The sequence below is a fragment of the Moschus berezovskii genome, chromosome 20 (genome assembly GCF_049115385.1).
Source record: "Moschus berezovskii isolate FMDL1 chromosome 20, NW_MosBer_1.0, whole genome shotgun sequence".
NCBI lineage: Eukaryota > Metazoa > Chordata > Mammalia > Artiodactyla > Moschidae > Moschus > Moschus berezovskii.
The window spans coordinates 66,980,156-67,004,531 of record NC_142479.1 but is presented as its reverse complement, the minus strand read 5'-3'; the positions used below and the strand labels follow the sequence as shown (position 1 = coordinate 67,004,531).

Genomic DNA, 24,376 nt, shown 5'->3' with positions numbered 1-24,376 from the left:
TCAAGGTGCAAACAGGATTTATTTCACATTAATATATTAACTGAATTTTTTTTTTTTTGTCAAATAAATAGGGAATCCTCTTTAAATAACCATCTCCTCTCTTCACAGCCAGTCCAGGAGCAAGTGACAGCAAACTTTTAGTGATCTGGGGACACACTGCCAACCAGGCATGATGCTTAAAGGGAAGAAAGCAGGTTGAGGGCTGGCAAGAGGTCATGGTCAATGTCCAGGCCAGGCCCCAGGGCTCAGGGGTCTGGTTCCCAGTCCACCTGGCAGCCCCCAAGTGGACATGCGGTCTCCAGTTCCAGTCCAAGAGGCCCCTTCTAGAGGGAAAGGAGAGGTGAACGGCAACAAATTCCAGAAAAACCAGCGAGGCAGCAGAGGGGCTCTGCCCCCAGCCATGGCTGCCCTCAGACCACCCACCCCGGGCGGCTGGTGGGAAACCCCAAACGTTGAAAGCGGAGATGACAGGAAGGCCCAGGGAAGGTGAGTGTGAAGGGGCGCGGCCGGCTGGGAATGGAACGCAGGCGGGCAGTCGGCGGGCAGGTGGCCCTCCTCAGCCAGGCACAGACGAGGGCAGGCGGAATGTCAGTGGGGCCTGGCAGGGCGCCGGGGCGAGCAGGGCATGTGAGGCTGGGGATAAAGTGGCTACAAAATCAGAGAGCTGGACTGCGGTGGAGGAGGTGGCCAGAGAGTCCCTCCATGGGCGGAAGCTACGAGAGCAGGACGGGGACCAGGGGGGCGCCCGCCGCCACGGGACGGCGCGGGAAGCTGGAGGGCTCCGGGCTTGTGCGGAACTGGGAGGCACCGCCCCGAGTCAAGGGGCTCCCCCTTCCCTTGAGGCGAGTTCCTGATAACTCTTTTATATCAGAGCTGGAGGAAGGACAAGGCCCTCCCATCAAGCCCCAGGACCCCGACTCAGCCCCCAGGGGAGGGGAGGAGTGAGGGGAGGCAGCAGGGGTGGGGGGGCGGGATCTACTGGGTCTTCTTATCTTCAGGGGGGTAGTAGGGAGGCGGTGGAGGCTGGTTCTGATGAAGAAAGGAAAAATGACGTTAGAACAGTCCCAACAAGGCGAGGTCTCTGCCGCCTCTGAACACCAGCAGCTGGGGCTGCGGGGGCCCCTCCAGCGCATGCCCACCCCACTCACCGTGGGCATGTAGACATTGTGTGGGTTGCCTGGGTTGTAATAGGCGCTGGCAGCTGCTTCCGCGGCCTTGGCTTCAGCTGTGAGAACACACACACTTGGGACAAGCCCCAGAGACAGGCCTCCCCGGCACCTCCAGCCGCCCCGGCAACCCCAGCCCCTGGTGCTCAGGTGGCTGGTGCCAAGGACCCGGTTTCCTCCATCAAGAAGTTGTTAACCTTCCCCGAGTGCTTCCGGCACTGTGGAGACACCCCCCGTACACCTCCCAATCTGATCTTCACCACGACACCCCCAGGTGGTTCTGTTGGCACATTCTGCGGATAGGAAGACTGAGGTACAGAGGGAGACCTTGCCCAGGGGGCACTGCCAGGTAAAGGCTGGCGGCCACCGGTCTCTCTTCACCGCTGGCCGGTCCCCTGCGACTGTCCCTAGGCCAGTGGCCGTGCATTATCTGTGGCTTCCACGCACCCGTGGGGAGCAGCCCAGGGGCTGAGCTCACCTGCAGAAGTGGAGGGGACATCAGGGCCGCTGACTGGAGGCTCCATGGGCCCGGGGTAGGGTGGCGGTGGGGGCGGCACGTACCCCATGGCCCCATCCATCATGGGGGGTCCCGGATAGAACTCTGCTTGGTGAGAGGAACAGGACCCAGTGAGCAGCGCCGCCCTGGCCCCTCAGCTGGCACCCCCCGCCCCGGGCCCCTCCAGCTGCTCCGTCTGTCCTGAAGCAGGTCCAATGACAAGTCTCCCCTCTGCAACCCCCTGGCCTGGGCAGGGGTGGTTAGTGGGCGGGAGGCGGGGGTGCAGGGTGGGCAGCAAAGGATACACTCACCAGGTGGGGGCGGTGGGTAGGGGTAGCCAGGAGGGCAGGGGTACATTCCATTGGCGACTGGCGGGGGGAAGACATAGGCCCCGCTGGGCATGTAAGAATAACCATAGGCTCCGCTGGGGGCTTCGCCTCGCGAGGCTACAGTGCAAGGGGAGAGAGAGGTGAGTGTCTCCGGCCTCGGGTGCGGGGAGCTGCAGGGCCCCTGCATGTGTGCAGCAGACACGCCTAAGCCCTCCCTGCTCGAGGCTGCCTCGGCAGGGACAGGGCAAGGGGTCTGGGTGGGGACGGAGGTCAGAGCTGGGGCGGAGGAGATGGGGTGGAGGTGGGGATGGGAGGAAGGAGGCTCAGGGAGGGGCAAGAACAGAGCTGGGGGAGCCTGGGGCCAAGGTGAGGAGGTCTGCGGAACACAGCCCTTGGGCACTTCACAGGTTGCCTCATAGGAGCATAAAGGCTGCGTCTGTTTCTCTGAGACCAAATGTCCTCGAGGCCAAACGGCTCTGGCAAATCGTCCTATACCTGCTCCAGGCAAAGGAACCTCAGCCTTTGGGGTACAAGGCGGTGATGCTAATTACAAGTTTCCTTCCCACCGCCCTGGTGGCTGAGACAGGAAATAATCTGCCTGCGATGCTAGGTCGGGAAGATCCCCTAGAGAAGGCAATGGTTACCACTCCAGTACTCTTGTCTGGAAAATTCCAGACAGAGGAGCCTGGCTGGCTACAGTCCAAGGAGTCGCAAAGAGTCAGAAAGGACTGAGTGGCTAACACTTTCACTTTCCCAACTCCCAGCCCCGGGCAGCCCAGGGCCCAGAAATTCACCTCCTGACTGCTTGAAAAGCAGAACTAAAAGGGAACAAACCCAAATGAACAAAACAGCACATGCTCCACGTGTCCTCAGCCCCGGATCCTGAGAGCCTCGGTACCTTGAGATGCCACCTGTAACATCCGCTGTCCAAATTCGATGGCGCCCCCGGACATAAAGGTCAGCTTGTAGGATGCAGAGCCTTCCCAGCCACCTGAGAAGAGAACAGCGCATCGACAGCTCAGGAGAAGAGCGTTCTGTCTGAAGAGATGGCTATAGGTCCGCTCCAGGCCCCATCCAACAGCCTGCCACACACATCGCACGCCAGCACTGCGACCCGGCCAGCTCCCTGCCCACTTCCTGTGCAGTCCTGTAAGCACAGCTGCGCTGAGGCCTCCCACCCCCGATAAAGCAGCAACAGCTGATTCAAGTTCAAAACAGATCTCTCACTCTCGGGGGAGGGGGAGGGGGTGGTGGTGCTGAGAACAAACCCCTGCACCTCCAGCCTGGCTTCTGTCCAAAGGGGAACTGTGAGCTCAACAGCAAGGCTCAGGCCGGGCTGAGTGTGGGGGAAAGTGAGCATGGCGCAGCGGTCTCTGGGGTCTGCCAAGAGCCTGCCAGCAAGCAGGCTGGGCGTTAGAGATGGGCTCGAGGGAAAAGGCCCCTGCCTCCCATGCACCTGACACAGCTCCCTCCCACACCTAACGTCTGACACACGCGCCAGGTCACAATGAGCGTTTTCACTGGGTCTACAGTCGTTGAGCCGCCTTCGCGCTCTCTCTCTCTGATCTGAGCTGTCATCCTGAATGCCAGCATTTCCCAGATCTTGGCAACTTCACCCCCCGCTGAATGGCTGGCAGCCCAAGGGCTGGTCTTGGAAGCTACTCCGGAGCCCAGAGCCCCCTCGTCACCCACCTCCTGCTTCAGCCTTCACCGTCCCCTTGATGTAGTTTGCCCCAAACACAGGCTGCTTGATCTCACAGTCCTTCATCAGATAGAAGGGCATCATGAAGGACTGCATGGCATCCTTCGCCTTGGACAGGAAGATGACCTGCAAGGAGAGACAAGGGCCATCACCGCTCGGACCACAGTCCGCCTGGCCACCGCTTCCTCTGTGTGAAGCCGCCGCTCCCAGGGCTGGGGTGGGTGGCCGCACCCAGCACCCAGCAGCCCCAGGGCACTCTCTGCAACAGCCACCCCTGGACAGTGCCTTTTGGAGTAAAAGGCCCCACGTGCAGCCGGGCTGGGGAGGCCAGATGTGTGAATTCACAAGAAAAATGCGTGACTCAGGTCACACGTGTGAACAGGATGGCCTGTTCTGTCACTCATGGGTGGTGAGGAGGCAGCAGACGCAGAGCCTCAGTGAAGAGGCTGCGAGGCGAGGGCAGAGGGTCGGGGAAGGGCTTCCGAAATGGGGGTCCAGCCTGAGCTCCACAGAACTGAAAGTGGGCAATGGCAGTGGGTGGCGGACCCCGGGAGAAGGGGCGGCACTAACCCGCCCATGGACTCTGCCCAATCAGCAAGGCTCCCACCCCACGTGTGGAGAACCTGCTGTTTTACACCCACGACTTCAATCTGTGACTGGAGATGCCAACTTGAACCCCCAGAGACAGGGTTTTGAGACAGCCCTCCCCACCCCTACCTGGGTCTCCTCTAAGGCCTGTGCGCCTCCCCCACCTCCACCTCTAAGTCAGCTCTCGGGGGCCCCAGGCAGCCATCTTCCTCCAAGAACATCCCTGTGTTTCTCTGGAAGTCTCTCTGAGTCTGCCCAGGGAACTCTTAGGTGAGGCCCTTTCTGCAGGCTGGCATTTCTTGCTCTGCCAGGTTCGGCCGGGCTCTCTCCCCAGCCCAGAGACTGCGGCCATGCTACTGAACCCTGTGGACCACACTTATCACTCTGGACGTGCACAGGGGCCTCACGGGCTCCTCCTACAGAACCCACAGTAACCACGGCCTCTCCCTCCAGGCCCAGGTCACTCCAGCAGCTGCACTGAACTCCAGGCTGCTTGCAGCAGCAGCTCGGGAATTTGCACGGACTCACTGTCCAGCCGTCAGTTTTGCTGCACAAAGAGCCTGGTGGTTCAAGAACCAGGGAGATGTGACAGAAATATACTGACGTTCATCAGGGTTCAGAGGCCACTAGACTCACAAGGCTGAGGCTGACCTAAGGCTCTCATATCAACCTCCTGGAGCCACGAGTCTCCAAACCAGCTGTCTCCCTGTACAAACTTACCCGGTACGGGGTAAGGTAGACAGTGCCTTTCTTGGTCCCTTTGAAGGCCTCTGGCACATTCTTCATGTCATTGAACGTAAGCTCTACATGGTCATAGGACATCAGGATGCTGTGAGAAAAGAGGACAGGCCCTGATGAAACCGCTGGAGTCACAATCTGTCACCCACTGAACCCTCCTGGGTAGCAGCTGCTTATGAGTACCTGCCAGCATGTAGTCGTTTCAACACTGCTGTGAGGAGCCTAACAACACAGCCATGGGAAAAATGAGCAAGCTGGGTTCCCCGAACCCCACCCACACAGCCCCAAAGTGACCAGTGTAGGGACTTCCCTGGCGGTCCAATGGTTAGGACTCCCCATTCTCACTGTGGAAGGCCCAGGTTCAACCTCTGGTCAGGGAACTAAAATCCCACAAGCCGCAGGGCACAGCCAGGAAAAAAAAAAGTGACCAGTGCAGTAGAAGAGCCGCAGGGCTTTGCAGACACCATAATCCCTCCAATCAGGTTAGATCATCTGGGTTAACTCTTCTGTTTTTCTTCCAGGTCCTTACGGCAGGTGCTCTGTTTTTGTTGGTTTGCTTTTTTAAACCTGATGCATAACATTTTAAGACATGACTCTCCACCTTACCAAAGGGCTCACTTCAGGGTTCCTCTAAACCTGGGGTGCTTAAGCTGAGTCTGCAGGGTTATCAGTCCATGAGCCCTTGAGATGATCACATGTGCTTTTTCCCACGACAGTCCATAGCTCTCATTGCTCTCACAGGGATTCTTGAAGAGTGAGGTTCACTGTTTTACACATCAAGCTTTATATGCCGAATGGAGACTTCAGTTACTGTTTACACAACTTTTTCAGAAATGGGGCTCAAGCATTTGCTAAAAACAAGGCACACCATTATGCAGCAGTACTGAGTCCTAAACCAGGTAGGAGGCCCAGGAGAATAGATAACATTATTTGTTTTTAAGATAACGTTCTTGTCCCGGAAAAGCCCCACTGAGAGAGAAAGAACAGTCCCAGGAGATAACACCAAATGGCATCAGCAGGGTTTGTCCACCCTGGGACTGGCTCGCACACAGAGAGGCTACACACCCAGTGCAATGTGAGGTTTCTCTGATTACAAGACAATGCGGTCCAAGCTCCCGTGGTTCTATTTGTCTTTTTTCCCCTCCCAGCTATCACAACTTCCTTCGCTGGGGAGGGGTAAGTGGAAAGAGGACCAGTACCAGACAAGACAAGGAAAGCTCAGAGAAAAGAGGTCACGATCAGGAAGAGGCTGGGCCTGGCAGACCCTGAGCTGGTAACATGGAGAAAGAGTATTCTGGGCTCCCTGAGTGCTTTCCTCAGACTCAACGAGCGTGCCGGGTTACAGCCTTGGGCTGAGTGCTGGCCTTAACCAGTGTCTAGGCTCTGATCCCACCAAGTCTCTTCTGGGGACTCAGATTCCTTCTTTGCTCCTTCAAGAGGTTCTTTTGGGTCATCAGAGCTCAACCAGGGCTGGCTGGTCTGATTCTCAACGCCCAAGGAGCAAGAGGAGAGAAGCCATTCAAGGAGTGGAAGGTAGGAGGAGAGACAGAATTGAGTGGGGTTGGGCAGGACAGGTGGGAGACTGCTCTGGGGAGTGACCCGAGCCAACAGGAATTCAAGGGAAAGAGGCAAAGACTGACCTTTATAGGAAATATGTCAGGCATCTGACGATCGTTAACTATGTAATTTCACCTCTGGGCCTCAGCTTCTCACCTGGAAACTGAGCAGTTCTGGAATACACTGGAACGCTACATACTGGTAGTTAAGGCTACTCACTTTGGAATCAAGACTCCTTTGCTGTTTACTTACAGCTCTGTGAGCTCAAGCAAGTTTCTTAACTTCCCTGTGCCTCAGTTTCCTCACGTGTAAAATGTGTAGAGTAACAGCATCTGCCGCACAGGATTCAGACTGAAGAAACGCAGCACAGATGCAGCCCCTCCCCGACACACAGTAAACGCCTAAATAAGTGGCAGTTAGTTTCGTCTAAAGCTCTCCGCGTTTCCAAACGTCGCCTACTCTGGGCAAGGGGTTCGAGAACGACCCGCGGGCTCCACTTGTCTCTGCAAGCCCCCCCGCCCCATCCGGCCGGCCCGGCCCCAACCCACAGCTGACCGCAGCATCCCGGCCCCTCCCTCAAGACCCACTCAGCTGCCCGCAGCCCCGCCCCAACGTTACCCCCCGCCGCCATCAGTTCCCCCTCTCCACGGGTTCACGCCCCGCCGCCCACCGCCCACATCCTCGACGCCCGCCCCTCCGGGCCTCTAGGGCTTTTCCGCACTGTCGTCACCTCTCGGTGTTGTTGACGATCACTCCGCCGCCCTCCGAGTGATTCTTGTTGAGCGCCATAGTCCCTCGGAAAAGGGTCCCGAGTCTGGCGACGCAGTGCGCTTGCGCCTTTCTTCGGTCCGCCCCTGGTGGCGTCGTTCGGCTAAACGCCAGCCAATCACAGCTCCCGTGCGGAGGCTGGCCCTACCTCCTGATCCCGTGCGTCACGTGCCAATAGTTTACGACCTCGCCCCTCCCCCCTCCCCGGGTTCCGCCTGCATCACAAATAAGCTCGAGACTACAACTCCCAGAAGGCAACGCCCCCTCAACCCCGACCTCTCCCTACACGCTAGCGGGAGGATGCATTCTGGAACTTGTAGTCTCCGAGACCACGGGCCCAGATTGACTCCATGAGTTGCATAACTAATCCCCTCCCACCTCTACTCGGTCCTCCCAGGGAGCCGAATGAACAGTTCGGTCCGCCACAGAGGAATTAATCGTAAAGGCGCTGGAGGCAAAAGCTCATACCCACAGGATGGGGATTGTAACCTACCCCAGCTGTAGGAGCGCTGATCACTAACTGGGGCAGCTTCATTCCGTCTACAAACGTTTGGGGAGAACTTCTTTTATGACTTTGCTTCCCCCCTCCCCCACACACACTTTGAGTAATCACTGAGCCAGACAGATGAGTGCAAGACCAGTCTGTTTTGGCAGAGAAGAGTCAGGAAAAACTGCGATCGATCCCATGAAATCAAACCCAAGACCCTCCGAAGTGGGCGGTGGGAATCTCTGTGCGGGGAAGAGAAGCCCGGCGCCTGCATCTCATCGCCTCGTCCACCGCAGCTGGCCTCGCGGTGGCGCTGCTCTGTCTAGAACGTTATGGCTCTGCCGCCCAGCCCTCCCAGCATTTTCCAGGCTCGAAGATTTAAACCAGACTGGGAGTAACTGAACGCAGTTGGGCACAGTGCGAGACCGAGTGCTCAGGGCTGACTCACTATGACCCAGCATTGTGCGGTGCCCGCTCGGCCGCTGTAGTTTTGTAAACTTCCCCCACCTCCGAGGCGGGTCTTTCCCGGGAATTGTGGGAGTGGGAGTCGGGGTGGTGTCTCACTTCCCCCCGGGGCGGTGCTGGTGTATCATTGATTTTAAGGGATCAGAGTTTGATTTGAAGCACACTGCTAATTTCCTGACAAGTGGTGGCCAACCTTGTGATCCACCTGCTTGACTATCGTTCTGAGTGAGATTTCCTAGCTTAAGGGTCAAAAACTAGAAAATACTATGAAGCAGCTAACAGTTTTCTATAAGGTCTTGTGCAAAACCAGGTTGGACGTTGCAGGAAAAGTGCGATGAAGTAGTACATCAGGGGACATGATGAAATCTGCCCGTGAAGGTTAGGTTAAATTCCATACATATGGGACTTTACTGGGGGTCCAGTGGTTAAGACTCCGTGCTTCCACTGCGGGGGGCAAGATTTCCTTCCGTCCCTGGTCAGGGAGTTAGTGAAAGTCTCCTAGTCGTGTCTGACTGTTTGCAACTCCATGGACTGTATAACCTGCCAGGCTCCTCTGTCCGTGGAATTTTCCAGGCAAGAATACTGGGATCTTCTAGACCTAGGGATCAAACCCGGGTCCTCCTGCATTGCAGGCAGGTTCTTTACCATTTGAGCCACCAGGTGGTAAAAGCAGGGCACAGCCTATATCCCTGGCACAGCCACACACACACACACAAAAATCCACACATGCAATCTATGCAGTCGTTGAATGAAGTCAAATTTTGTGTGCTGAAATGAAAAGATTGCTAAGGTTCGTCTGAACAAATGGTATATAAATATACTTACATTTGTCTAAAAAATAAGATCTAGATATTAAGTCTCTTGAAAGATCCACCAGGCATCGTTTTTGGCATTACTGCTTTGAAGCTCAGCTCTGGGAATTGGGGTTGGCAGGTTACTTTTTGTGCATTGTATGCTGTTTTATAGGACTTCCGTGGTGGCTCAGATGGTAAAGCGTCTGCCTACAATGCAGGAGACCTGGGTTCGATCACTAGGTCGGCAAGATCCTCTGGAGAAGGAAATGGTAACCCACTCCAGTACTCTTGCCTGGAAAATCCCATGGATGGAGGAGTGTGATAGGCTACAGTTTATGGGGTCGAAAAGAGTCGGACATGACTGAGCGACTTCACTTTCATGCTCTTTTATACTGTTTGTTTCCTGTGCACATTTTATTTATTTTTGGGCTATGCGGCATGTGGGATCTCACTTTCCCGCACCAGGGATCTAACCCGTGTCCCCTGCAGTAGAAGCACAGTATCTTAACCACTGAACCACAAGGGAGGTCCCTACTGTGTGCATTTTAAATGTTAATAATACATTTCAAAAAGAAAGAGAGGAAAAAAAAAGAGAGAGAAAACTCACCCAATAATGGGGGTGCAAGAACAGTTGCTGTAAGTACCTTGAGAGGGAAGGTGGGACAACGTGCACGACCCCGATTGGTGGCAGAGCCAGAGGCTGGTTCTGTGGAGCCTGAAGCCTTTCCCTTGTTGGAGGCTCTGTGTAAGAACTAAAACACAGGATTATAAACACACCATGCTCTGGCCACACTGAGGCCTCATGACAGGAGGGGAAATGTGAGGAAGAGGAAGTCTGAGTGGAGCAAGATAGCAGGCTTAACCCATTCTGGCTTAAGTGTCCAACTTTTGCAAGTTTCATAAAACACGTGACCATGTGAATGCATTGTTAGGGCTGCTCCCAGGCGATGGATGGACAAGGCAGGTCCTTTCCAGGACTACACTAAGGGACTTAAGGGCAGTTCATTGTTGAACCATGTCAGGGGTGGAGGTGGAGATAAATTAGAAGTTTGGGGTTAACATATACTACTGTATGGCTTCCCGGATGGCTCAGTGGTAAAGAATCCGCCTGCCAAGCAGGAGACACAAGTTCGAACCCTGGGTCAGGAAGGTCCCCTGGAGTAGGAAATGGCAGCACAGTCTAGTATTCTTGCCTGGAAAATCTGATGAACAGAGTAGCCTCGAGGGCTACAGTTCATGGGGTTGCAAAGAGTCAGACACCACTTAGCAACTAAACAGCAAACAGAAGCAAACATTAAGGACCTACTGAATAGCACAGGGAACTATACTCAATATATTGTAATAACCTATAATGGAAAAGAATCTGAAAAAGAATATATGGGTGTGTGTGTATGACTGAATCATTTCGCTTGCACTTGAAACTAACACATTATAAATTTACTATACCTCAAGAATAAAGTAAATAAAACGAAAACTGCTTAAGCATTTTGTTATGAATGCTATTTTTCCCCAGAAGGAGACTGTGAAGTGTATCGCCTAAAAAGGAAAAAGATCAGGATTGAGACAGTCACAGATCAGGATTGAGACAATTTTAATTGTATATCGTGATGCCCTCTGAGGTTTTCTGTAATACATTGTCTTTTTAAATCTGCTAATCCTTGTGCCCTAAATTGATTTCGTAATCCTCACTTTGAAAACTCCTGTTCCAAAAGGAAGGATGAGGGTCGTGTGGGTGGGTGGGGGAAGAGGAGTGGACAGGAGGAGAATACTGGAGTTGATGTGAATAATACCCGATCGGTTCCCCACCCCACCCCGCCAGAGATGGGACTTGCATCCGCCCAACTCCTGGAGCCGAAACTGTCCCATATTTACGGTTCCCCAAACAGTTGGATCATGGAAAAAGCAAGAGAGTTCCAGAAAAACATCTACTTCTGCTTCATTGACTATGCCATAGCCTTTGACTGTGTGGATCGCAATAAACTGTGGAAAATTCTGAAAGAGATGGGAATCCCAGACCACCTGACCTGCCTCTTGAGAAACCTGTATGCAGGTCAGGAAGCAACAGTTAGAACTGGACATGGAACAACAGACTGGTTCCAAATAGGAAAAGGAGTCCGTCAAGGTTGTATATTGTCACCCTGCTTATTTAACTTATATGCAGAGTACATTATGAGGAACCCTGGGCTGGAAGAAGCACAAGCTGGAATCAAGATTGCTGGGAGAAATATCAATCACCTCAAATATGCAGATGACACCACCCTTATGGCAGAAAGTGAAGAGGAACTAAAAAGCCTCTTGATGAAACTGAAAGAGGAGAGTGAAAAAGTTGGCTTGAAGCTCAACATTCAGAAAACTAAGATTATGGCATCTGGTCCCATCACTTCATGGCAAATAGATGGGGAAACAGTGGAAACAGTGTCAGACTTTATTTTGGGGGGCTCCAAAATCACTGCAGATGCTGATTGCAGCCAAGAAATTAAAAGACACTTACTCCTTGGAAGGAAATTTATGACCAACCTAGATAGTATATTAAAAAGCAGAGACATTACTTTGCCAACCAAGGTCCGTCTAGTCAAAGCTATGGTTTTTCCAGTGGTCATGTATGGATGTGAGAGTTGGACTGTGAAGAAAGCTGATTGCCAAAGAATTGATGCTTTTGAACTGTGGTGTTGGAGAAGACTCTTGAGAGTCCCTTGTACTGCAAGGAGATCCAACCAATTCATTCTAAAGGAGATCAGTCCTGGGTGTTCTTTGGAAGGACTGATGCTGAAGCTGAAACTCTAATACTTTGGCCACCTCCTGCGAAGAGTTGACTCACTGGAAATGACTCTGATGCTGGGAGGGATTGGGGGCAGGAGGAGAAGGGGATGACGGAGAATGAGATTGCTGGATGGCATCACCGACTCGATGGACATGAGTTTGAGTGAACTCTGGGATTTGGTGGTGGACAGGGAGGCCTGGCGTGCTGTGATTCATGGGGTCGCAAAGAGTCGGATATGACTGAGTGACTGAACTGAGCTGAACTGAATCAGTTTACTAAAGGGTGTGTCAGTGAGATTTAGGTCATTCTCATCCTCTTGGTGAGGAGGAGAGCTTTGTTTCTCTTCGTATTTTTACAAGTTGTTTATTTATGTATGGTTGCACTGGGTCTTCGTCTCTGCACTCGGGCTTTCTCTAGCCGCCGTGAGCGGGGGGCTCCCCTGTCGTGCACATAGGCTTGTTGTGGTAGGCTTCTCTTGTTTCAGAGCACAGGTTCTAGGTGCACAGGCTAGCTGTGGCACACGGGCTCATTAGTCGTGGCTCTCGGACTATAGAGTAGTTGTGGCACGCAGGCTTTAGTGTGGACTCTTCCTGGACCAGGGATTGAACCTGTCCCCTGCATCGGCAGGTGGATTCTTATTCCCTGTACCACCAGGCACGGCTGAGAGTTTGTCTTTAGATGTCACGTCTTTGCTTTACTCTTCAAGGGCTGCTGCTGCTAAGTCACTTCAGTCATGTCCGACTCTGTGCGACCCCGTAGATGGAAGCCCACCAGGCTGCCCTGTCCCTGGGATTCTCCAGGCAAGAACACTGGAGTGGGTTGCCATTGCCTTCTCCGAGGCATGAAAGTGAAAGTGAAGTTGCTCAGACGTGCCCAACTCTTAGCGACCCCATGGACTGCAGCCTACCAGGCTCCTCCGTCCATGAGATTTTCCAGGCAAGAGTACTGGAGTGGGGTGCCATTGCCTTCTCCCTTTAAGGGCTAGGAGACTCAAAAGACTGAGGGGCTTTTTTCCATTTCTCAACCAAGAGGGCAGACACGCCTTCCTGTTCCTTAACATTAGTTCCCAGCTCTGGCTGAACACAGAAGTTGTCACATACCCTGAAGGTGCAAAGCCCCAGGCTCTTGCCTGGAGCCTGCTATCTGTGACTGGGGCTGTAGGGGCTGGAGATTGGCGACGACAGAATGACTGGACCTAGAGAGGGAAGGGGTGTTTGCCAGAACCCTGAACTGGAGCACAGTTTGGGGAATTCTCCAGTGGTACCCCTCCAACCTGCCCCCTTATCTGTCCTGCTCCCATATAGCAATCCCAAGAGGTGGGTTGTGGTCAGTGGGGGTCCTGAAGTGTGCTTTGCGGGGTTGTGTGAAATTATCCAGCTATCTGAACAGAGAATTCAGTATAAAGAATTAACATAGGTATAAAGCTAGGCATGTTGCTTTAAAGGTAGGTCGCTAGGTAACAGAAAAGGTGAAAATAAATAATTCTAAGGTGTCCCAGAGGGACCTGAATCTAGGACTGGAGGAACCAAAGGGCAAAGTCAGAATAATTATAATAAAACATAGGAGCTTGAAGGAAATGCCCCTGGGGACTAAAACCTAACGCTTTGAGTGGGGTACATGCTTGCTGGTGGCAGGGCTCAGGGTAGGTAGTTCTGCAAGGGATGGAGAAACTGGCAAACTGCATTTAGCTGCTGATAAGGAACTGCAGCTGCGCTTCCCTGGTGGCTCAGTGGTGAAAATCTGCCTGCAATGCAGGAGACACAGGTTTCATCCCTGGATCCAGAAGATCCCCTGGAGAAGGGAATGGCAACCCACTCCAGTATTCTTGCCCAGGAAATCCATGGACAGAGGAGCCTGGTGGGCTACAATCCATGGGGTGGCAAAAGAGTCTGAAACGACTAAACGACTAAACAGCAACAGAGGAACTGCAGCTTCCATGGTGAGGAAGCCTTCCAGTGATGACGAAACAGCCAGCAGCTGGGAAGCAGTTGGCACTATTCTCCTCGCCCTTCAGACCCTCTAGCACCCCCCTGTTGGCAGAACCCGGCAGGGGAGCAGCTGCTACTGGAGAAATGCAGCGTCCTAGCCCCTGTATCCGGAGAAGGCAATGGCAAGCCACTCCAGTACTCTTGCCTAGAAAATCGCATGGACAGAGGAGCCTGGTGGGCTGCAGTCCATGGGATCGCTATGAGTCGGACATGACTGAGTGATTTCACTTTCACTTTTCACTTTCACACATTGGAGAGGGAAATGGCAACCCACTCCAGTGTTCTTGCCTGGAGAATCCCAGGGACGGCGGAACCTGGTCGGCTGCCATCTATGGGGTCGCACAGAGTTGGACACGACTGAAGTGACTTAGCAGCAGCAGCAGCAGCAGCCCCTGTATCCCGGAGAAGGCAATGGCAAGCCACTCCAGTTCTCTTGCCTAGAAAATCGCGTGGACAGAGGAGCCCCATGGGCTGCAGTCCATGTGGTCGCTACTAGTCGGACACGACTGAGCGACTTCACTTTCACACATTGGAGAAGGAAATGGCAACCCACTCCAGTGTTCTTGCCTGGAGAATCCTAGGGACGGCGGAGCCTGGTTGGCTGCCGTCTATGGGGTCGCACAGAGTCGGACACGACTGAAGCGACTTAGCAGCAGCAGCAGCCCCTGTATCAACAGAAAACGAAGATCATGGCATCCGGTCCCATCACTTCATGGCAAATAGATGGGGAAACAATGGAAACAGTGACAGATTTTATTTCTTGGGCTCCAAAATCACTGCAGATGGTGACTGCAGCCATGAAATTAAAAGATGCTTGCTCCTTGGAAGAAAAGCTATGACCAACCTAGACAGTGTATTAAAAAGCAAAGACATAACTATGCCAACAAAGGTTCATCTAGTCAAAGCTATGGTTTTTCCAGTAGTCATGTATGAATGTGAGAGTTGGACCATAAAGGAATTGATGCTTTTGAACTGTGGTGTTGGAGAAGACTCTTGAGAAGCCCTTGGACTGCAAGGAGATCAAACCAGTCAATCTTAAAGAAAATCAATCCTGAATATTCATTGGAAGGATGCTGAAACTGAAGCTCCAATACTTTGGCCACCTGATTCGAGGAGCCGACTCATTAGAAAAGACGCTGAAGCTGGGAAAGACTAAAGGCAGGAGGAGAAGGAGACAACAGAGGATGAGATGGTTGGATGGCATCACTGACTCGATGCACATGAGTTTGAGTAAACTCCGGGAGATGGTGAAGGACAGGGAAGCCTGGCGTGCTGCAGTCCATGGGGTTGCAGAGTCAGACAGGACAGAGCAACAGAACAACAACAACAAGCCCCTGTCCCACAGAGCCCGGTTTAAAGAGTGGATGTTGTAAGTTGAACTGTGTCCCCCCTCAAATGCATGTGTCAAAATCCTAACCCCTCGTGCCTCAAATCGTGACCTTATTTGGAAGAGGGCTGTGGTAGATATAATTAGTTCAGATGAGGTCATTAGAGTGGGCCCTAGTCCAACGTGACTAGTGTCCCTATAATAGGGGAAATTTGGGCACAGCTATGCACACAGGGAGAATGTCATGTGAAGACAAAGGCAGAGTGCTACAAGGACTGCCAAACATTGTCAGTAAACCCCCAGAAGCTATGGGAGAGGCCTGGAACACATTCTGCCTGAGAAGGGACCGACCCTGCCAACACCTTGATCTCAGACTCCGGCCTCCCCAGAGCTGGGGGACAATGCATTTCTGTTGTTAAGGCCACCTAGTTTGTGTTACTTTGTAAGTCTGCTCAACCCAAGCAGACTCACACAGTGGGGCTGGGGCAGAAAGACAACAGTTGGTCACAATCTCCAAACCCCTGGGGGAGAGGAGGCTCAGCATACAAGGATCACTGGGACCTAACCTGCATCTCCTGCATTGCAGATGGATTCTTTACTCGCTGAGCCATCCAGGAAGCCCCCTTCTATCCCATGGCACTGTATAGTGTAAGTAAGTGTTAGTCACTCAGTCATGCCAGACTCTTTGAGACCCCGTGGACTGCAGCCCACCAGGCTCCTCTGTCCATACGATTTTCCAGGCAAGGATTCTGGAGTGGGTTGCCATTTCCTTCTCCAATGGCACTGTATAAACCCAGACTATCATTCTACTGGGGGAAGACCCCCCAAACCGGCAAAAAAAAAAAAAAAAATTCCTGAGATTGAATTTCTTACCCTCTTGGTGAAGGGCAGCTCATAATCAAATTTTATGATTTAGGAAAAATACCAAAATTGACATTTCTTGTACCTGAGTATTATGGAACCTTGTCATACTCGATACACTGCATTTTTTTCCTTCACTTAGCCAGTCATCTTCTTGAGAAAGAAAACTCTTGGTAAGCCTCAACTTTCCGCCATCTGCTGTTGGTTGGTTGGGCTTCGAAGCTGGAGCGGTAGACTCCACGTGGGGCGCCAGTGATGGGAAGTGAGCTGTTTCAGGGCGTGTCATTTTGGCCGCGGGTATTTCAGTAACACAGGTTCCTTGCTCCTGCGTCAGGAAGCCCAGCCAGGGCTTGTCTGGGGCTGTTTCTGGTTACTATGGAGATGAGCTCCACCCGGCTGTTCCCCATCCAGACCTCCCTGCTCTGCGGGAGTTCAGTATCCCCAGGCACAGCTGCAAGGCCAGTTCTGAGTGATTCCTGCTGTGGGAGTGTTTACACAACGCCCCTGCTCTCAAGTTCCCCTCTGTGACTCCCACATCCCAGAAAGCCAGAAAGACCCAGGCATCACCTCTGACCTCGTCTCCACCCCAGCACCGAGGAGTCATACCTGGAGGGACCCTTCTACATGAAGCTCAGGGAGGAGTCTGGAGGGGCTTCTGTGGATCTGGGCCCCTTCCTGCTATTTTTGGGTTCTCCTTCCAAGAGTGTGGGGGGCAGGGAGTCTCCTTTCCATCTCCCTGGAAAGATACATGATCTCTCTTATCCTTTTTTTCCCCCATCTTTAAAACCATTTTTCACTTAAATAATAGAGTGGGTTGGGTTTTTTTTTTGGCTATCCTGCAAGGCATGGGGGATCTTAGCTCCCCAACCAGGGATCTAACCCAAGCCGCCTGTAGTGGAAGCATGGAGCTCTAACCACTGGATTGCCAGGGAATTCCCTATAGAGTGATTTTAAACTTTCAAATCCGACTGTATTGTTTACCCATGTGAAACCCTGCCATGGGCTGCTCATTCCTCCTAATTAAAGTCCAGAATCCTTACCAGGCTCTGCCCCACCAGGCCTGGCTGCCACTTCACACCACTTGCCTCCCTTAAAGCACTTTGGTCCCTGGGTGCTTGGCCCAGTCCCAAGCCCACACCCATGCTCTCCGCCTTGCTCACTGCTTGCCCTCCAGGCTTCAGCTGTCCCTCCAGGGAGGTCTTTCTTGAAAATGCCTGTCCCTAGCCCCACCAGGGCCCCTTCTCATGACCACTGTTTAATTTCCTTTTTCAAAAAAATTTCTGTCGCTGGAAAATTTGTGTTTCGTTTTGTTTTGTAATATAGCAGAGGCAAAACTTTTCTTCAGCGTAAAAATACCCTGGCTACATCACATAAAATTTACCACCGTTAAGTGTGCAGTTCGGTGGCATTAAGCACGATCCCATTATTGTGAGACTATCCCCATGATCCTTCTCCAGAATTTATGCAACACTTCAAATGGGAATTCTGACTGCAGTAAACACTAGCCCCTCAATCCCGCCCCCAGCCCCTGGGAGCCTGCTCCTCCTACTTTCTGTCTGTATTAATTCGCCTATCCTCTGTGCCTTGTAAAAGTGGAAACACACAAGACTTGTCCTTTCACATTTGGCTTCTTTCACTTAGCATAATGTCTTCAGAGTTTATTCATGTGATAGCATGTGTCAGAATAGACCACGCTGTGTTTATCCATTCGTCCATTGATGAACAGTTGGGTTGTTTCCACCCTTAGGCTGTTGTGAATTATGTTGCTATGAACATGGGTTTACAAGCATCTGTTTGAGTCCCTGCTTTTAGTTCTTTTGGTTGTATCCCAGGGGTGGAGTCCCTGCTCTTTTCTTGTGCAGTACTTATTACGGCTACGACTATCATGGGGCCGGTGGTGTGGCTCCGGCATCTCTGTTGGGATTACTCACCATGGTATCCCCAGCCCTGAGTACACACTGTGTTGAATACACACGTAGTCTGGGCTAAACTTAGCTCCCAAAGAACAAATTCATGGAGTTCCCCAAGGACTGACAAAATTTCGAAGAGTATCAGTTTTATTTATTTTTGAAATATAAGTGTACACATTTTAATTTATTTTAAGAATATATTCATAATTTAGAATCAGGACATGTAATGTATGACGAAGCAGCATGGTTGACACAGGCCGCATCCTCACCGGTAAGCTTCCAAGAACCATTTATGTGCTGCCAGTGGTACTGGTGAAGAAAGGCGTAGAATAAATAATAGTGCTTTGGGGAGCATCGTAGTCATGAGTGGGGTAGGGAAAGAGGGAGCCTCATTGTGGACATAACGGCAGGAACAGCTCCCCAGCACTGCATTCAAGAGAATAATAATAATACCAGCAACACGTATTGAAGGCTTACTCTGTGCCAGACTTGTGCCAAGCACTTTGCCTAAATAGCTCATTTCATCCTCAAAAAAACACTACGCACTTTTCTCTGAATTTCTCCCACCTGATTTTTTGCCTCCTCCAACCCATTCCCCTCTGGCAACCACCTGTTTGTTCTCTGTAGTGAGGACCTGAATGGTCCTCATGGGCCCCACCTGGGTGCAAGCCTCAGTCTGCTTCCCAGCATCCTCAGCAAATTGGCCAGGGAGGCGCTCACAGCCCCAGCACGGAGACAGGTAGGAGGTAGTCTTTGAGGTCCTGGGTACTTTGTCTGTAAATGACACTCAGTTTTTAATTTTACTCTGTAATATCTCTGATCTGTGTTTGAATTCTACTACTACTATTTTTAAAACCCAGTACAAATCATTGGCAATCTAGATGCACAGATTTTTATTTCACTCATTTGTTATTCTTTCAGCTTCCCTGAGCGGCATGTGGGATCCTAATTCCCCGACCAGGGATCAAACCCGCGCCCCCTCCACTGAAAGCGAGGAGTCTTAACCACTGGACCACCAGGGAAGTCCTTGCGCTTCTATTATTATCCCGATTTTACTAGTGAGGAAATTGAGGCACAGAGGGGGCTAAGTAAGCTGCCTAAAGGCATATGGCTAGGAAATGGCCAAAGTGGAATTTTTAGCCCAGACTTTCTGATTCCAGAACTCACACACAAAACCATTCTTCTCCACTGCTGGAGCAGAGAAGTGCTACTCTTTACGTTATAGCCAAATCAGAGATATTACAGAGTAAAATTAAAAGCTGAGTGTCATTTACAGACAAAGTACCCAGGACCTCAAAGACTACCTCCTACCTGTCTCCGTGCTCGGGCTGTGAGCGCCTCCCTGGCCAATTTGCTGAGGATGCTGGGAAGCAGATTGAGGCTTGCACCCAAGTGGGGCCCCTGAGGACCACTCAGGACCTCCTGCAGTTCTTAGGCATCTCCTGGAAGACATGATGGTGCAGAAAAGGAGTGACCTCTTGTTCTAGATTTTGAACATTGGCATCAAATGTTGAGTGTGTTGCAGCAAAAATGGAAATGAAGTGTTTCTTCTTCTGAGAACAAGGAAAGTAAAGAGATTGGTGAACAGGCTAGAGAAGAAACTTAAATGGGCCTGAAAGACTTAATCACGTCTAGTCTTATTTTCAGTCAGTTCAGTTCAGTCGCTCAGTCATGTCCAACTCTTTGCGACCCCATGAATCACAGGACGCCACACCTCCCTGTCCATCACCAATTCCTGGAGTTCACTCAAACTCATGTCCATCGAGTCGGTGATGCCATCCAGCAATCTCATTCTCTGTCGTCCCCTTCTCCTCCTGCCCCCAATCCCTCCCAGCATCAGAGTCATTTCCAGTGAGTCAACTCTTCACAGGAGGTGGCCAAAGTATTGGAGTTTCAGCTTCAGCATCAGTCCTTCCAATGAACACCCGGGACTGATCTCCTTTAGAATGGACTGGTTGGATCTCCTTGCAGTCCAAAGGACTCTCAAGAGTCTTCTCCAGCACCACAGTTCAAAAGCATCAATTCTTCGGCGATCAGCTTTCTTCACAGTCCAATTCTCACATCCATGCATGACCACTGGAAAAACCATAGCCTTGACTAGACAGACCTTGGTTGGCAAAGTAATGTCTCTGCTTTTTAATATGCTATCTATGTTGGTCATAACTTTCCTTTCAAGGAGTAAGTGTCCTTTAATTTCATGGCTGCAACCAGCATCTTCAATGATTTTGGAAACCAAAAAATAAAGTCTGACACTGTTTCCCCTGTTTCCCCATCTATTTCCCATGAAGTGATGGGACCAGATGCCATGATCTTAGTTTTCTGAATGTTGAGCTTCAAGCCAACTTTTTTACTCTCCTCTTTCAGTTTCATCAAGAGGCTTTTTAGTTCCTCTTCACTTTCTGCCATAAAAAGCCTCTTGATGAAAGTGAAAGAGGAGAGTGAAAAAGTTGGCTTGAAGCTCAACATTCAGTCTTATTTTACCTGTCACTAATCTGTAGTGTCTGTTAGATCTGTCCTTCAGAAAGCTAACCTGCCACCCCCAATACTATGTTTATTGCACCCTGCACCTGGTGTTTGCTCTCTCCTCACTCTCTTGAAGCAAATCACCGCTTATCGCTGTTTGCTTTTCAGAAAGAAGGTCAAAGGCAGATAACCCAGAGACAAATAAACCCAGTTACCGGAGTGTTTTGAAATAACACAAGAAGAAGAAAAACACAAGCCCTTCACTACTTTGAGCTTTATCATTTACCCTAAAACCATGAAATCCAGGCTATATAATGTCTTTCAATTCTCCTAGGAGGAGGGTACAGTCCTTGAGGTGCTAGCCTTTTGTGTCTTTCCCCCATGCGTGGCAGCGGAATTAAGCCATCTTCCTTTTATTATTGTTATTATTAATTATGTATTGGCTGTGCAGGGTCTTCGTTGCTGCACGGGGTTCTCTCGAGTTGCAGACAGCAGGGGCTCCTCTCCAGTTGCGGTGCGCAGGCTTCTCATTGCTGTGGCTTGTCTTGTTGAGGAGCACGAGCTCTAGGGCATGCAGGCTTCAGAAGTTGCACATGGGCTCAGTAGTTGCGGCTCCTGGGCTCTAGAGCACAGTATCAACAGCTGTGGTGCTCGGGCTTAGTTGCTCCACAGCATGTGGGATATTCCCAGATCAGGGATCAAACCCACGTCTCCTGCCTTGCAGGCGGCTTCTTTACCACTGAGCCACCAAGGAAGCCTGTAAGCCATCTTTCTATTTCCTCCAAATTCTGTCTCATGTTTCTATTCGGCATCAGTGGACAGGGAGCACAGATTTGGGGGACAGGTATGGGGCTGAATGGGACACAGATCCTGAAGCTAAATACTGTCTTCTTCCCAGGGGAGAAAACCCAGCAATGGCAGAGACAACTGCAAACTTCCGCCCCTCCCAGTCCAGCCCCATCTCTCTGGCCAGGCCCTCATTTTTAGCCACAGTCAGTCCAGCCTCACCCTGTGCCTGGGAAGTGAAGAAAGGCACTTCTGTGAGCTCTCTGAGTGGGCTGGAGGAGGAGAAAAGGGAGGAGGAGGGAGGAGGAGGAGTGGGGAGGGAGGAGGGGGGAGGATGCGTCTACCCCTTTTCTCCTGTAATCGGGGGTGGGGTGATGGTGGGAGCAGGGAGGGGTGCAGGACCTAGCTGTCTGCAGCTGCCAAGAGGGGAGAGATGCTTGAGTCCGTTGATCAGCCTGTTGTTTGGAATTCTGGGGCTTATTTTCCCACAGAAACAAAGCTCAAGTGGCGGTTGGCTCCCTGCCTGGCCCAAAGGAGCCAGACTCGGCTAATAGCGACACAGCCTCCGACGACCCTTCACACTCTTCACGCATTGCCAATGTCTGTTATTGGCCTGGCTCCCACGGGAGCTTCGGAAACCACAGAGCCTCAGGCCTCTCTGGAAGAAAGGACTATGGTGGCCGTGGAAACTGGGGTCTGGGCTGGGAGCAGCTCTTCCACAGGCGACAGCACTGGGGAGCAGCCTCTGTGTGTGTGTGTGTCTAGACGCTATTAAGCACATCCCTCAGTTTCTTCATCTGCAAATGGCGGTGGTAAAAGAAGGTTTGGACTAGATCGATGGTTTTCTAAACTTTGTCTTTTTAACAGCTTCTCTTTTTTGCAAGTCATCTTGCATAAAATCTATTCTGATTATAAAGCGTTGGTGGGGCGGTGAGGAGCTGGCCCACTGGTATCCCTTGCCTCAGTGTCCCTCCTCAGAACTCCAGATGTCCTCAGACCATGTTTGAAAAGTCACTGGGCTGGATCCACACACACAACTACACCCAGACAGACCTATACACTAATGCACAAGCAACATACAAGCACAGACACACACAGAGGCACACACAGGCACCTAAACACACACACAGGCAAAGCGATACACCCAGAAACACAGAGACGTTCACATACACCCTATCTCTCCAGCTCTAGTAAGATCCTACAATCAGAGAGGAAGTGCAGGGTTGCAGCTAATACTCTAGACTGGGGACGACAACGAAACTTGGGGTCAGCCTCAGCCAAATTCTTCTGAGCTGTGCAGCCCTGGGTGAGCCGGTTCCCTGCTCTGAGCTGTAAATGTTAACACTGGGATCTGAGATTAAGGTGTACAAGGTTCTGTGAATCTCTGGAAGCTGGCAATCACTCTGGTGACCTTCCAGGAAGCTCAGTGGTAAAGAATCTGCCTGCCAACGCAGGAGATGCGGGTTCGATCCCTAGGTTGGGAAGCTCCCCTGGCGGAGGAAATGGTAACCCACTCCAGTATTCTTGCCTCGGAAATCCTAGGGACAGAGGAGCCTGGTGGGTTACAGTCTATGTGGGTGCAGACACTCGGACACGACTTAAAGACTGAACGACAACAAAGTCGGTCTGCGAGTGGCAGGGACACTGTGGCTGCAGACTTGACTAGTCAGGCCTGAATTGCAGGAAGTACCAGTCCTGTGCAGGGGCTTCGTCCATCTAAGTCACTTTCCGTGGCATCCCGGGACCCTGAAGAAACAGGGGCCTGAGTGGTCTCTGTAAGAGGAGTGGGATGGGGCGTGCCAGGGCAGGGGTGGGCGGGGCTCTGTGAAAGGTGGGAGGGTTCCGGAGGTGAGGGGACTCCCCATTGGTCCACGTTGCCACAGCAACGTGGCGGCGCAGCCTCCCCCATCCGCCCCCGGCCCGGGTGAGCTGGGGCCCTTGGCTGTCAAGGAAACGGTGCCGAGAACACAGAGCCCCAGGAGCCAGCAAGCCCCGCCCGGAAAAACAACATCCTGGCTGTGGGGCACCGGCAGGCTCTGTGGGAGGGGCTATTTTTAGCTGGTGAGGCAGCCAGGGCAGGACTTGTATGGCCTTGCTGTCTGGCTGTATAACTCAGCCATTGTCCCGCCTGACCTTAGGCCCGGGGCTCAGAGGCCTCTGTCTGCCCCTCCTCTCTAGGCTCGGCCCTCCCTGGGGTGCACTTGATTCACCGAGAACCCCCCGGGCCGCGGAGGTTGGGCTGGGAACACACCTTGTAGCCTCCGGAGCAAGTTCTCTGCCTTGAAATCAGCACGCAGGCGTCCCAAGCTGGGATGGGCCGCAGGGGGGCCCTGGACCTTCCTGGGAGAGGCAGAGGCTCTACTGGGGCACAGAGCCCGGGGTCTCCCCAGCGTGGAGGCTGAGCCCCGTTCCAGGCACCCAGCTGGTGCAGAGATGTGAGGCAGCCTCCAAAGGAAGAGACAGGTCCTTTTAGGGAAGACGTTCCCAGCACCAGCCACACCCTGGGGTCGGTTCAGCCACAGCCCTCAAGAGCTGAGAAGGTGTGCGTATGGAAACAGCTCTAGGTCTCAGACTTTGTTGCCCACGCCCAGGAGTCCTGCCCTGCTCTTGCGGAGTGTGAGGTCTGCGTTGAATCTTGAGCAGACACCCTTCGGCAGGTTCCAGAACTAGGCTATAGCAGCAAGGATGAAAATAGCTGATGGGCACCAGACCATCCAAAGCAAACACGCGGGCAGCTAGAATGACTGTGGGGGTGGACCCCTCCGGGAGAAGCCACCGCTGCCTCTCCCTGTTCAGAACCTGGGAGTAGGGGGTGTGCAAAGGGTAGGCACCCCGTTTCAGCCTCCTTTTCCTGGGCCAGGGCTCTCCCACCCAGTAGGAATCCTGGGACCAGGGCCTTGCTTCCTTCTCCTGCCTTTCAATACCAGCTCAGGACAGATGAGAAGTACTGGGAATTCTTGGTGGATGCAGAGAAGGGTGCTTCCCAGGTGGCTCAGTGGTAAAGAATCTGCCTGCCAATACAGGAGATGCGAGTTCAATCCCTGGGTTGGGAAGATCCCCTGGAGGAAGAAATGGTAACCTGCTCCAGTATTCTTGCCTGGAAAATCTCATGGACTGAGGAGCCTCGAGGGCTACAGTCCATGAGGTCACAAAGAGTGGGACACAGCTGAACACGCACACACGCACAAGA

At 52.2% G+C, this 24,376-nt stretch overlaps 1 protein-coding gene across 4 annotated transcripts; it reads right to left on the bottom strand.

The window, feature by feature from the left end:
• WBP2 (WW domain binding protein 2) lies at positions 1–7,465 on the bottom strand. 4 transcript variants are annotated; one of them, XM_055408567.2, is made up of 8 exons: positions 7,307–7,465; positions 5,002–5,110; positions 3,684–3,819; positions 2,890–2,982; positions 1,974–2,108; positions 1,645–1,770; positions 1,149–1,225; positions 1–1,029 (listed from the first exon to the last, which is right to left on the bottom strand). In XM_055408567.2, the coding sequence occupies exons 1-8, from the start codon at positions 7,363–7,365 to the stop codon at positions 976–978; spliced, it is 789 nt and encodes a 262-aa protein (XP_055264542.1). In that variant the 5' UTR covers positions 7,366–7,465; the 3' UTR covers positions 1–975. The 4 variants fall into 4 exon arrangements, with proteins under 4 accessions (XP_055264542.1, XP_055264543.1, XP_088685458.1 ...); XM_055408568.2 differs by having other exon boundaries at positions 1,645–1,767; XM_088829332.1 differs by lacking the exon at positions 7,307–7,465 and adding an exon at positions 6,660–7,078.
• Between the last annotated feature and the right edge of the window lie 16,911 nt (positions 7,466–24,376).

Excerpts from the sequence above, each read along its gene's own strand:
- WBP2 (XM_055408567.2), bottom strand. The coding sequence starts at position 7,365 with ATGGCGCTCAACAAGAATCACTCGGAGGGCGGCGGAGTGATCGTCAAC. Across the intron at positions 5,111-7,306 it reads ATCGTCAACAACACCGAGAG|CATCCTGATGTCCTATGACC; the intron begins GTGACGACAGTG and ends CTTTTCTCACAG. Across the intron at positions 1,226-1,644 it reads TGTCCCCTCCACTTCTGCAG|CTGAAGCCAAGGCCGCGGAA; the intron begins GTGAGCTCAGCC and ends GTGTTCTCACAG.